The sequence below is a fragment of the Protomyctophum parallelum genome, assembly GCF_964188405.1.
Source record: "Protomyctophum parallelum genome assembly, chromosome: 4".
In the NCBI taxonomy this organism is placed as follows: Eukaryota; Metazoa; Chordata; class Actinopteri; order Myctophiformes; family Myctophidae; genus Protomyctophum; species Protomyctophum parallelum.
Genome location: NC_139700.1, coordinates 45,813,317 through 45,828,130, shown reverse-complemented (window position 1 = coordinate 45,828,130; position 14,814 = coordinate 45,813,317). Strand labels below are relative to the sequence as shown.

The following is a 14,814-nucleotide window of genomic DNA, read 5'->3' as shown; positions in this document are numbered from 1 at the left end:
AGCTGGAGAGAGAGGGAGAGAGACCCCTGTTACTATCACAATAGAGCTATTTAACACCGTTACTGGACAAACACGCTATAGCAGTATAGGTTACTATCACAATATATAGTTAAAAAAAAAAACGAAGCAAAACTGTTTTGTTTTAACAAAACCAAAAAAGAAAAAACATCACTTACTGTAGTATGCTATTATAATCAGAATGACTTGATTACTTTATAGTAGAGTGATATTATTAATTATTTAGCCCGGACATATCATCGGGTGCTCTGCCCCCCTGTGCCCCGCCCCCAGGAGGAGGAGGACCCTGTTCCCCCGCGGCCCCCCCTCCCCCGCTCCTACTATGACCCCCCCTCCACCTCCACCCTGCCCCCCCCTCCTCCTCGCCCCTCCTCCACCCTGCAGAGGCCCGCCCACAGGAGCAACGGCTCGCACACCGTAAGCCTGTTTGACCTTTCACCTCCCCATCCCGCCGTCGTTGTCATCATCATACTGGCATGCTCCGTTTGGTAACAAGACAACTCACCCCGTTTCTGTTTTCCTCCCTGAATTCCCCCCCAGTGAGGGGTGTGGGGAGAGGCTGGAGTAGCATGACGGCTGGACTTTGAATTTCTCTAGCTATAAACTTGCACGACAGCAGACAGCCTAGCCCATTCTGTTCTGACCTGAGATCAGATTCATACGAGGTTTCCACTGGGACACACACTGGGTCTGATGAACCCATTCTGACCTGAGATCAGATTCTAAAAAATTTAATGTCAAGTTGTTCTTCGATTTTTTTTCAAAAAATAGCAGACCTACAAGTTCGTAGCGCGCCACTCGGTGGCGCGCTATGAGCTTGTAGATCTGCTATTTTTCAATAGCTAAAGCATAACATGATGCCGACACCAAAATGGGTTCCCGTTCAGAATGGGTTAAGTACAAATATAATTTATGAAAAGCTACTACAGTGAAGTCTGTTCACAGAAGTTGTTGTGGGCTATGTGGGGATTACCTGACGAGCTACCATTTGAGTGGGCAAAACCTTACATATAATAAATAATACTAAATTGTTTACAGGGTCAATATAAGTAAAATAATATAGCCTTTCCACAGGAGTATCTTTTCACATTTTTCCAAAAAGAATACAAACAGCCAATAGCATATTTCAAAGTTATCCCCCTCACTGGTGAAAATTCCGGGAGGCATGCAAGCACCGGGGTGAGTTGTCCAGTATTCCTCCGTTTTGCTATCCCTACCATGGTCCAGTTAGGAAAGTGGTTCTCATCCAGTTGGTCCGAGGTGACCACCTAATGGTCCTTTTGAGGGGGTTCCGGGTGGTCCCACAGCTGAATGACGGAGAGCTGGTAACCAAATGGACCCTTATTGACCCATTTTGACCTGAGATCAGATTCTATAAATGTCTTCTACATCCTGACAGTTTTCTGAAAAAGCTGAGTTTCTGTGTCAGTGGTTCTTTGAATTTTTCAAAACAAATAGCAGACCTACAAGCTCGTAGCGCGCCACTCGGTGGCGCGCTATGAGCTTGTAGATCTGCTATTTGTTCAATAGCTAAAGCATAACGTAATGCTAAAAGGGGTCCCCGCCCAAAATGGGTTAAATCCTTAAATTATTTTTAAACATCATTTAGAGAATGTGGAATAATTTTGATCGACGCCCCGTTATCTCTCAATACAGCATGGAATTGTGGACCAAATCGTATCCAACATCCAACAACAACATATTCAAAGTTTTGGGTCTGAGAGGCTAGATCTCATTAAATAATGACCCCGTGGCTCAAACGCTGAATAAATAAAGGGCCTTGAAATGAAACGGGTTGAAACCCACTGCAGTAGAAGCAGTGCTCCTCAAACTTGGTATTTATAGATCTGCTACTTTTTGCTCTCGTGGACATAATTACCAACCCGACAACGAGGCGATATGGATATCTGACCCACTCAGGGATACAGCATGATGCCACGATGGAAAACTGGAGAGGATGTGTCGGTTTCCCTCCCTTGACCTGAGATCAGATTCTAAAAACACCCTTCAGTCCTGACGGAAGGAAAAAGCTGACAGTTTTCTGAAAAAGCTATGTTTCTGTGTCAGTGGTTCTTCGAATTTTTCAAAAATAGCAGACCTACATGCTCGTTTTTGGGTGATTTGGTGTATATTGAGAGAGAATCGCACACAAGTACGGCTCCGTTTTATCATTCAAGTGTCCTGGACTGAAACCATGCAGTAGAGCCTGCATCTCCATCTACGGTGGTGAGCGCTTGAAAGTGTCACTGGTGGTGCCTCCTTGGTACCACCTCTCTTGTGGTACCACATTATCTAAATTAAAACTCATTCCGTGCCACATGACGCCTTTGGACGCCTCCCCCCTGGTGGCCAATAATGCCACCAGGACGCCTTTTTGAAAAAAATAATTATTATTATTAATGAATCCAATATTTAGATAATTCCTCTAATCTGGCGTGCAGGTGCACATTACATGCACAATACAATTAAAATTTCTTTATTTTATTTATAATGGGCTTCGGTGGCAACAAGGGCCAAAACTGGTGTCCACCAGGCACTGAATGAGTGTGAAATGTGGTACCACTAAAGGGGGTGTGGTGCGCCCCCCCCCCCCCCCCCCCCCCCCCCCCCCCCTGGTACCATGGAGGTACTCCAGTTGTATATATCACTGCCATCCTCAACTGCTCACCACTATATCATTCCACAATTTGATTTGTGTATTATTTATTTTGCATATTTTCATTCTGTTGTTTGATCGCTTCTGCTTGTTGCTAAATCTCTGATTTAGTTGATGTGTTGTGAAGTGAGGCAGCATGATTTATTTTTATCATTTAATATTTAAAATCCCCCACTCCTCCACTGAGGACATGAAGTCAACTTCCTCCCCCCCACCATAAAGTTAAATGACAACCGGAAAACAACTAATATATTGCTGAGAAATATCACTGTTATATAGAGGGCGGAAGTTTACTTCATTTATTTATTTTTATGTTGACATGTTTTAAAATCCCGTAAATACTTACTGTATGGGCCGTGTTATGTATTGCAGTGGTTCTCAAGCTCTGTGTGTGTGTGTGTGTGTGTGTGTGTGTGTGTGTGTGTGTGTGTGTGTGTGTGTGTGTGTGTGTGTGTGTGTGTGTGTGTGTGTGTGTGTGTGTGTGTGTGTGTGTGTGTGTGTGTGTGTGTGTGTCAGGGTCCAGACTACAGGCTGTATAAGAGTGAACCAGAACTGACCACTGTCGCAGAGGTGGACGAGGGAACCAATGAAGAGCGATCTGAACAAACACCTGCACACAAAGGTACACACTTGCTCGCACACACACACTCTCTCTCTCTCTCTCTCTCTCTCTCTCTCTCTCTCTCTCTCTCTCTCTCTCTCTCTCACTGTGAGAACCAGATGTTCTCACAATTAAACCAGAATTTGAGGACACATTTTGCCTGCTCCTCATGAGAGAATTTGTCTTTCTTTCCTTTTTTTCAAATACCTTTCCAATAATTGCCGCGCTAAAGCGTCGATGTCCTCACAAGTATGGTGTGTAATTCAAAGTGTGTGTGTGTGTGTGTGTGTGTGTGTGTGTGTGTGTGTGTGTGCGTGCGTGTGTGCGTGCATCAGGGATGTCCTACCCAGTAGGTATCGTTCCTCCCAGGACAAAGTCTCCCATGCCAGAGTCTTCCTCCATCGCCTCCTACGTCACTCTGAGAAAGAACCGGAAGCCTGTAGGCACGGTGAGACACACGCACACACACACACACACACACACACACACACACACACACACACGCGCGCACACACGCACACGCACACGCACGCAGGCACGCACACGCACGCACGCACACGCACACGCACGCAGGCACGCGCACGCACGCACGCACACACACACACACGCACGCACACACGCGCACATTCACTCAAATAATTCTCAAAAGTAGCCCATTTTCAAATAGCTTGGAGATCGGAAATTGTTTTGCTACTTTTTTGCGTGACATTGTAGTGCAACGAAGCAGGGCGTGCCGTTGAGTTATGAAATAAATAGTCTAACCCATTCTGACCTGAGATCAGATTCTAAAAAATGTCTTCTACATCCTGACAGTTTTCTGAAAAAGCCATGTTTTTTGTGTCAGTGGTTCTTCGATGTTTCAAAAAATAGCAGACCTACAAGCTCGTAGCGCGCCACTCGGTGGCGCGCTATGAGCTTGTAGATCTGCTATTTTTCAATGGCTAAAGCATGACACGATGCTGACACCAAAAGGGGTTCCCTCCCAAAATGGGTTAAGTTATGAAATAAATAGTTTAAATACGGAGATATATGAGGTTTCTGCCCCGACAGCAACGATGTGCTACATTTAGAGCCATGATTATGGCTGCAATGCAACACTGGCTTGTGTACTGCATCTGCTATAGTGATCCATTCTACAAGGCACTGTTGTTTTTGGCAGCACATTTCTATTTTAGTTTAGTCATAAGTTTTAGTCACATTTTAGTCACCTGGAATGTTTTAGTGTTGAGTCTAGTTTTAGTCGTCTAAGTGTCGTGCGATTTTCTGCCGACAAATATGCAGTTGATTTAGTCGGCTAAAATGTATTTTGGCGGGCCTTGATGCCGCCGTAATGACAGATTCTACACTTGCCGAAAATAGCAGATCTCAAGCTCACAACGCTGCGACTGCTGCGTTGTGAGCTTGTAGATCTGCTATTTTCACCAAGCAACCAAGTGTAAAATTACTTGTACTGGATCTCCTGTCCACTAGTCCCTTCCTCACATTTTAGTCTAGTTTTTATTTGTTGACGAAAATTGTCAATATATTTAGCCTTAGTTGTAGTCACCATAGCTTAGTTTTCATTTAGTTTCCATTTAGTTTTCGTCAGTGAAAAAAGGTAGGCGACGAAAACATTTCGTCTCAGTTTTAGTCAACGAAAACAACACTGATGTGACACTCGTGTGTGTGTGTGTGTGTGTGTGTGTGTGTGTGTGTGTGTGTGTGTGTGTGTGTGTGTGTGTGCGTGTGCGTGCGCAGGACCGCCCACGCAGTGCGGCAGACCAGTGTGGGGGGGAAGGTGGGCGGGGCAGGATGAGCGTAGAGGAGCAGCTGGAGAGGATTCGCCGTCACCAGCAGGGGGCGCTGCGGGACAAGAAGAAGAACCCCGCCCTGAACCCCGCCTTCGTTAGAGACAAGACCGGCCGCAGTGCACAGGTGCGTTTAAAACCCATTTAGACCTGATTCTACAATTGCCTTCTAAATGTAAACAGTTTTCTGAAAACCCCCTATGTTTCTAAGTCATTCGATCTCAGACAGTTTAATGTCAAGGACGCCGAAAAATATATGTAATTGGCCGCCGACCCCCATCTGAAAATATGTTGTTCCAGGAAAGAAATAGCTAGCCTATAGAGCAGCTGATTTGTATGTTTTGATAAGGCGTTCCACCATCATGCTCGTTTGAAGCACGGCTAGAAGGGCAGTTTCAACCAATCGGATTGCTTCCTCGAAAGGACCCGTTGTATAATGCGTCTTAGATCTAGTAGTATGTAGTTAGATCTAGTCGCCGTCACGCACACATGCTCCGACAGTACTTGGTATGGGTTTGTACGTGTGTTTTCTAAAGCCTGATTTGTGTGTGTGCGTGTGTGTGTGTGTGTAGTCTCATGCCAGACGCAGGGATGACTCCCTGGTCAGTGACATCGAGCAGCTGGAAGCCTCCATGAGGGACCAGGACATGCTGGGAGGTCAGGAGACTCCCGCTGAGGAGATCGCTCGACTCCGAGAGGCGTCCATGATGAACTCTCTGCTCCTGGAGCAGGTAGGTGGCGCTAAACTCGCAAGGTCGTCAATGTTGGGTCTAATTAATCAGGGGAGAAAACTGGTTAGACATACCCATTGGTCCGATATCTCAAACCCTCACCCTAACCCTGACCTCCCACGGGGCAGCACACCTAAACCTAACCTTAACCCTCTCCCAAACCCTTAATGCACCCCTCACCAACCTTGATCTGGTCGTCTTAACGCACCCCTCACCAACCTTAATCCGGTCGTTTTAACGCACCCCTCACCAACCTTAATCCGGTCGTTTTAACGCACCCCTCACCAACCTTAATCCGGTCGTCTTAACGCACCCCTCACCAACCGTAATCCGGTCGATTTAATGCACCCCTCACCAACCTTAATCCGGTCGATTTAACGCACCCCTCACCAACCTTAATCCGGTCGTTTTAACGCACCCCTCACCAACCTTAATCCGGTCGTTTTAACACACCCCTCACCAACCTTAATCCGGTCGTTTTAACACACCCCTTAACAACCTTAATCCGGTCGTTTTAACGCACCCCTCACCAACCTTAATCCGGTTGTTTTAATGCACCCCTCACCAACCTTAATCCGGTTGTTTTAATGCACCCCTCACCAACCTTAATCCGGTTGTTTTAACACACCCCTCACTAACCTTAATCCAGTCCTTTTAACACACCCCTCACTAACCTTAATCCGGTCGTTTTAACGCACCCCTCACCAATCCTAATCCGGTTGTTTTAACGCACCCCTCACCAACCTTAATCTGGTCGTTTTAACGCGCCCATCACCAACCTTAATCCGGTCGTTTTAACGCACCCCCTCACCAACCTTAATCCGGTCGTTTTAACGCACCCCTCACCAACCTTAATCCGGTCGTTTTAACGCACCCCTCACCAACCTTAATCCGGTCATTTTAACGCACCCCTCACCAACCTTAATCCGGTCGTTTTAACGCACCCCTCACCAACCTTAATCCGGTCGTTTTAACGCACCCCTCACCAACCTAAATCCGGTCGTTTTAACGCACCCCTCACCAACCTTAATCCGGTCGTTTTAACGCACCCCTCACCAACCTTAATCCGGTCATTTTAACGCACCCCTCACCAACCTTAATCCGGTCGTTTTAACGCACCCCTCACCAACCTTAATCCGGTCGTTTTAACGCACCCCTCACCAACCTAAATCCGGTCGTTTTAACTCACCCCTCACCAACCTCTTATCCGGTTGTTTTAACGCACCCCTCACCAACCTTAATCCGGTCGTTTTAACGCACCCCTCACCAACCTTAATCCGGTCGTTTTAACGCACCCCTCACCAACCTTAATCCGGTCGTTTTAACGCACCCCTCACCAACCTTAATCCGGTCGTTTTAACGCACCCCTCACCAACCTTAATCCGGTCGTTTTAACGCACCCCTCACCAACCTTAATCCGGTCGTTTTAACGCACCCCTCACCAACCTTAATCCGGTCGTTTTAACGCACCCCTCACCAACCTTAATCCGGTCGTTTTAACGCACCCCTCACCAACCTCTATCCGGTCGTCTTAACCAATGCTATGTCTAACCAAAGTATGCCTCCCGGATAAACAAGTGAATTTGGAAGTGATGACACAAAGAAAGGAGAAGATGCAATTGGAGCCGTAAGTAACAGTAACAGTACATCTTTAAGATGATAAACGTCTCTGTTGGTAGTTTGGCGTGTCAGAAGAAACGTCGAGTCCAGAACAGGAAGCCGATAAACAGAAGAAGGTCAATCGCATCAAAGCGCTCATCGCCAAGAACAGGTAAATATACCCAAATATTACACACTGATACCTTACAGTAACGCAATACAACACACTGATACCTTACAGTAACGCAATACAACAGTGTGTAAATATTACACACTGATACCTTACAGTAACACAATACAACAAAAATACAACATCAGAATCATCTTTATTGTCACCATTCTGGGTGTTGACTCACCATCCTTGACAACTGTGTTGATTTCGTCTCCTAAAACTAAGACGAAAATTGTCCGTCGACTACCTTTTTCCACTGACGAAAACTAAGCTACGATGACTAAAACTAAGACTAAATATACTGACAATTTCGTCAACAAATAAAAACTAGTGGACAAGAGATCCAGTATAAGTCATTTTACACTCGGTTTGCATGCTGAAAATAGCCGATCTACAAACTCACAACGCGTTGCAGTGCGACGTGTTGTGAGCTCGTAAAATCAGTCATTACGACATAAAATCAGTCATTACGACGGCATCAAGGCCCGCCAAAATAAATTTTAGTCGACTAAATCAACTGCAGATTCAGTCGACTAAAATCTTATGATATTTAGTCGACTAAAACTAGACTAACACTAAGACATTCCAGGTGACCGAAACTAAATGAAAACTATTCAAGAGACTATGACTAAAACAAAAATCAAAAATGTGCTGCCAAAAACAACACTGCTTGACATGAAGTGGTTTGAGCACCACTGATATACTGTAGCAACATTTAGGATTTTACAAGACGTGTGCGTGTATGTGCGTTTGTTTGTTTCTCCCCCCAGCATGCAGAATGTTGTTCCCGGCTTGGCATTGAGTCCAGATCAGGATGAGCAGCGGGACAGCTGTGTTCATCAGGAGAAATTCATCAACATCTCGTATGATCTGGCCGCGCAGGCTTCCAGACGCAGCAAACTGACCACAGGTACAAACAACTAACCCGACTAACTAGCTATGACACTGCTATGGGGCAGCGGTGGCCGAACGGTTTGCGGAGCGGTCTTGATATCGGAAGGTCGCTATAGTTCGTATCCCCGGACGACCGGGACTTTAAAATGACCACAGCTGAAGACTGAAGTGCCCTTGGACAAGGCATTGAACCCCTACCATGAAATGTTCTATGAGCAGGGCCTGGCTGTAAACAAGTTCTTGAGCTTAGTCCAGTTACCCTTGGTAAACATAGTACCTTTCCTTTCTTTGCTAGGGGATGAGATCGATAGGAAAATGACATGTCACGATTATTGTGGCAAAACATTATTGCATTATTGAGGGTATGTGCGTGACATCATCATACCCGGAAGTTATGCGCGGGAACGCCTACCGAGTGGCAATAAAACTACTTTCTGACCTTGACAATCCATACATCCAAACAGTAAAGTCCTATTTGATTGAATCCAATGATTTTAAACAACATTAAATTCACTTTGTCACTCACTTTGCCACTCGATCTGCCATTCACTTTATGCATGCGCAAAAATCCTCTATATTATTTGTGATTCATAACGGAGGACAATTCCACAATAAATGAAAAATCTCTTAAACTATATTTATCGCGATAAACGATGCAAACAACAAATGTTGCTACAACAGGCCTTTTCCCCCCCAGTTATAGTTGTTGTGCTTGTTCTGAATGTCCATTAATCATCCTCATGTTTTGCGTGTGTGCGTGTGTGTTTGTGTTTGTGTTTGTGTGTGTGTGTGTGTGCGTGTCATTGCAGTGAAAAGCGTGTCCCCCCCACCCTCACCCCATCCCCCTCAGCTGAGTGACGGCTCGCACTTCATGTGTGTGTAGTTCATCAGTAAGAGTCTGTCTTCACCTGTGTTGATTACGTGCTAACGATGTGTTAATTGCATGTCAACAAATATGTCTGTGACATATTAATCCATCCATCTTCAACCGCTTATCCGTAGTCGGGTCGCGGGGGAGCAACAGCTCCCACCAGAGAGCTCCAGACATTCCCTCTCCAGAGCAACATTAGTGACTTTCTCCTGGGGGGATCCCGAGGCGTTCCAAGGCCAGTGAGTTGATGTAATCTCTCCATCTGCGCCTCGGTCTGCCCCCGGGGTTCTCCTCCGAGTGGGACGTGCCTCGAGGACCTCCCTATAGGGAGACACCCGAGAGGCATCCTGACCAGATGCCCGAACAACCTAAGCTGGCTCCTTTCCAGGCGAAGGAGCAGCAGCTCTACTCCCGAGTCTCTCTCGTGTGACTGAACTTCTCACCCTATCTCTAAGGGAGATGCCAGCCATCCGTCGGGAGAAAACTCATTTCGACCGCTTGTATCTGCGACCTTATTCTTTTGTATATTCATACAGTATATTCATATTAATGGTGTGTTTATTATGTTAATCATGTACATGTTAATCATGTGTTTTGGCATGTTCATTACATGTGGAGATGTGTTGCTGATGCGTCATTGGTGTTTGGGCGTGATCTGTCTATCTGCGTTAACTTCAATATAGGAGCTCTGGGGTGCTGGGAAAACATGGCCGCTTTTACTCTGAACCCCCCCCCCCCTCCCCGGAAACATTCCGGGGAAAAAAACGGTGGATTCTATTATATCGCTAAAAGCTCCAAAGCGTTCATATTTTGAACGAGAGGTGGATGGACACGTGTGGACACGTCCTATGGACGGGACCTGTTGAATGAAGGCCAATACATACTCCTTCGTACTCTTTCCCGACATCGGGAAAATCTTCCGGTTCGTAATATAAAGGCTTCCTGAACTATAGTTCGGAGAGTCAGGAACATCTGGAGGTGCACGTGTTAAGAGGAAAGGTTATGCGACAGTCTTTCTGAAGCTCAGAATGACGTCCATTTTGTAGCTGTATCACCCCAGTGTTGATTTCTGTCGACTAAAACTGAGACGGAAAATGTCCGTCGACTACCTTTTTCCACTGACAAAAACTGCATGGAAAAACTAAGCTAAATATACAACTAAAAACTAGACTAAAATGTCAGGAAAATGACTTATAGTGGACAAGAGATCCACTATAAGTCAGTTTACAATTAGTTGCATGCTGAAAATAGCCGATCTACAAACCCACAACGTGTCGCGCTGCAACGCGTTGTGGGCTTGTAGATCGGCTATTTTCAGCAAGTGAAAAAAAACACTCTTTACGACGGCATCAAGGCCCGCCAAAATACATTTTGTTTGACTAAATCAACGTCGATTTAGTCGACTAAAATCTTATGATATTTAGTTGACTAAAACTAGACTAACACTAAAACATTCCAGGTGACTAAAATGTGACTAAAACTAAATGAAAACTATTGAAAAGACTGACTAAAACTAAAATAAAAAATGTGCTGCCAAAAACAACTCTCCCTTTCCCAACAAAAGTCCAGACATCGGGAGTATGTGTTGACGCTTGACATGTGGTTTCTTGTTGTCTCTGTCCTCAGTGAAGACCTACACCTGAACGACCAGCAGGAGGCAGCAGAGAGTGCACGGCATGAAGAACGCCCACCCACTGCACCGCCTCCTCTCTGTGACCTTTGACCTCCAGAGGCCAAACTGTCCCAGGAAGCACTTCTGTCAGTATTAATTAAACCAACGGTTTGAACAAACGATTTATAATTAAACCACGTTTTTTATTTTTTATTTATTTTTTAATCAAATGATTGGGACACTTTTGGGAACGTCTTATCAAGAACTCTAGTGTTCATATTCTGTCGCGAACATTCAGCGGAAAATAGCCAATCTACAAGCTGTATCTCCAACTTGTAGATCGGACATTGTCATCGAAGAGATTGAATACAGGTGCCTCAATGTTAAATCGAAAAAGAAAAAAATAAGCATTTGTAAAATGTGTGAAATAACCTAAGTATGCATGATGTGAACATGAACGGTACACCATTATCAAACATAAATGTTCCCTTCAACTTCTTTGTTTATGTCAAAATGACTTGCTATACACAGGTTTTGTAGGAATTATACAAATATTAGGCCTCAAATGTTCAAATCACACTTTAAATTACTTATGGCCATTTTCGAATTCCTTTATTTTTAACCCAATTTCGTCTCCAGACGTCCTAGGAATTATCTCATGGTGTGCCCAAGACGTCTGTACACGTCTTAGGAATAAAAATAAAAATGGGCACCCCACGTCGCTATTTTGAAAGAAGACAAGGGCACACAATTTTATAGTTTGGAGAAGAGAAAACAGTTTAACAGTTTAACCCATTCTGACCTGAGATCAGATTCTAAAAATGTCTTCTACATCCTGACAGTTTTCATTCTGACCTGAAATCAGATTCTAAAAATGTCAGTCGCTCTTTGATTTTTCAAAAATGGCAGACCTACAAGCTCGCTATGAGCTTGTAGGTCTGCTATTTTTCAATAGCTAAAGCACGACATGATGCTAACACCAAAATGGGTTCCCGCCCAAAATGGGTTAATGTTGAGGTGCCCACAATATTTAGGTGCCCACTCTTATCAAGTGATTTTGAGTCGAGCGGGGGGAAATAAGTTCACCAGGTACAGAGCCCTGGGGGACCCTGGTGTTTTTGTTTTAACGCACCACCTACAAGGTTCCCTGGGGTTCTGTAGGGATGTCACAAAGTGTTATTGCTTTCCCCCTGTTGAATACAGTGCTCTATATTGTTATAGTAATTATACAAGGTGTTTGTACAGTAACAGGGGTCTCCTTGTCTTTAGTATACAGAAACTACAATTGCAGGTCCGAATACTCATTTTATCCGAACAAAAATATTTTCTTCTTTAATTGTATAGTGTTCCCGTACCATCTACACATTTCTAAAGTGACGATTAAAGGACTTTTAAGACCTTTTTTTTTATATACCCCTAATATGAAATAAATAAATACTATTTAATGTAGTGCATGATTACAATCACAATATAGAGCTCTTAATGTTTTTTTTAACAAATACTTTTTTTCATTTTTATTTTTATTTCATAACTTCCAACTGTCGCTTGTCACAGATTTCCACACTTGAAATCAGCTATTTTCAAGCTTTGATCCTGTGGAAATTACCCCAGGTTTAAGTGGTTTTAACAGTTGTTCAGTCATTCATTTCCTGTGTCAAAGAAAGCAGGTTTCTATGTGATAAAAATTGATTTATAATTGACGGAGAGTTGCTACTTTTATCTCTGCAAACTAAAGATTTATAGTTGTTAAATATATCTGACTTGTAAATAATCTCTGCGTCGGTGTGAATGTTTTGGAATGTTTTGTTTTTATTGCAGAGTTTTATTTAAATAGCGAAGGAAATGCGTTCAGAGTTTGCTTTTTTTGGATTTTATTTGGTTTTTATTTGCTATGTTTTGAGATGGTGGATCGGACCCTGGAACAGCACATGTATAAAGCAATAAGGACGTTTATGGAACCAGGACTGTTATTTTGTTTAGAGGTTTTTATTCAGTTGATTTTTTGTGTATAAAGTTGTAATTACGCCAGGTTTATTGTTTATATTCTGTACATGGTGAAGCAGAATGGAGGACGGAGCCAAATATACGACTAAAACTACTCTTGATATGCAAATTATATGCAAATGTTCATGTCCTTCCTGTTTTATACCATGTTGAATAAAATGTTTGCTGTTCTTACTCTGGTCTTCGTGTTGTTTGTTATGCAACGATATAAACCTAGTGTTTATGTTATAATGTGTTATAATGCAAACATACCTGTAGTCTTAGGTAGGGAATGAGGCATTACCCAAGGTGAAGGAGTTTTAAGTATATCGGGGTCTTGTTCACGAGTGAGGGGATAGCGGGGGCGGACTTGTAAGAAATCAGCTAAATTTGCCTTTTGCTGACTAGTTTCTGAATTTCAGTGTGGTGTTTGGTATGGGTATAAGTTTTTCAAAAAGCTGTGCAAACATATTGGGAGCGCCCCCTAGTGGCCTGTTTGCACAACCTCAAATATTGGCTAGAATGGGGTTGGTAGATTTAAGTATGCAGGACTAGTAGCATGCCAAAGTTTGTGCTATTGCCATAGAGAATAAATTGCGCGTTTAAGTTAAATAACTCAGACTACAAAACATTACAAAGTAAAAAGTTCCAGCATGGTCTCCACAGTAAGCTGAATAATAAAAATCACACCTGTGTGAACTGAGTGGTGCAACTCCCCTCCCCCCCTCTCCTCTCTCTCTCATTAGCAGGCAACAGTGCAGCACTAATACTATCTATCTCTCTCTGGCACAACGGCGCCCCTACTAGTACCCTATAGTCATATACTGGTGCTCATGGCCACATAGGCGGACACGGACATTGGTGTCCCTTGAAGTGGTTGCACCACTCAAAAAGTGTGAATGGAGTTTCTAGGTGAAAGTGACTGTTTGTCCCATAGGGCTGCCATTGAGCCCATTATAAATGTCTCAAATTTGAAAGCACTATATTTCTAAAACTGACACATTTCAAAGATTCCTTTTCAGGCAAACATGTCCACCGTAAGATTAACCTAAGTAGGCTAGAATGGGGTTGGTATAGGTTTAAGTATGTAGTATGACTAGTAACATGCCAACGTTTGTGCTATTGCCATAGAGAATGCATTGTGCGTTTAAGTTAAATAACTCAGAAACTACAAAACATTTCAAAGTAAAAGGTTCCAGCATGTGTCTCCACAGTAAGCTGAATAATAAAAGGTTATCTTTCTCTCTGACTGTGTCTCAAAGCAGGAGTTATCTTTCTGTCTGACTGTGTTTCAAAGCAGGAGTTATCTTTCTGTCTGACTGTGTTTCAAAGCAGGAGTTATCTTTCTGTCTGACTGTGTCTCAAAGGAGTTATCTTTCTGTCTGACTGTGTCTCAAAGGAGTTATCTTTCTGTCTGACTGTGTCTCAAAGGAGTTATCTTTCTGTCTGACTGTGTCTCAAAGGAGTTATCTTTCTGTCTGACTGTGTCTCAAAGCAGGAGTTATCTTTCTGTCTGACTGTGTTTCAAAGCAGGAGTTATCTTTCTGTCTGACTGTGTCTCAAAGGAGTTATCTTTCTGTCTGACTGTGTCTCAAAGGAGTTATCTTTCTGTCTGACTGTGTCTCAAAGGAGTTATCTTTCTGTCTGACTGTGTCTCAAAGGAGTTATCTTTCTGTCTGACTGTGTCTCAAAGGAGTTATCTTTCTGTCTGACTGTGTCTCAAAGGAGTTATCTTTCTGTCTGACTGTGTCTCAAAGGAGTTATCTTTCTGTCTGACTGTGTCTCAAAGCAGGAGTTATCTTTCTGTCTGACTGTGTCTCAAAGGAGTTATCTTTCTGTCTGACTGTGTCTCAAAGGAGTTATCTTTCTGTCTGACTGTGTCTCAAAGCA

General features: G+C 43.6%; 1 protein-coding gene across 6 annotated transcripts in view; it reads left to right on the top strand.

The window, feature by feature from the left end:
• The window catches only part of LOC310857629 (pleckstrin homology domain-containing family A member 5-like), a 252,185-nt gene that overhangs the window by 70,485 nt on the left and 166,886 nt on the right, over positions 1–14,814 (top strand). For 3 of the 6 annotated variants that reach the window (XM_083763381.1, XM_083763380.1, XM_083763379.1), the window contains 8 exons: positions 3,191–3,296; positions 3,611–3,723; positions 5,013–5,189; positions 5,635–5,793; positions 7,473–7,564; positions 8,335–8,474; positions 9,268–9,331; positions 10,956–11,711. In XM_083763381.1, the coding sequence (XP_083619507.1) occupies positions 3,191–3,296; positions 3,611–3,723; positions 5,013–5,189; positions 5,635–5,793; positions 7,473–7,564; positions 8,335–8,474; positions 9,268–9,331; positions 10,956–11,052 (948 nt within the window). In that variant the 3' untranslated portion in view covers positions 11,053–11,711. Of the gene's footprint in view, positions 1–3,190; positions 3,297–3,610; positions 3,724–5,012; positions 5,190–5,634; positions 5,794–7,472; positions 7,565–8,334; positions 8,475–9,267; positions 9,349–10,955; positions 11,712–14,814 lie in introns of those variants that run through there. The other 3 variants (XR_014569161.1, XM_083763382.1, XM_083763383.1) reach the window with 3 other exon arrangements.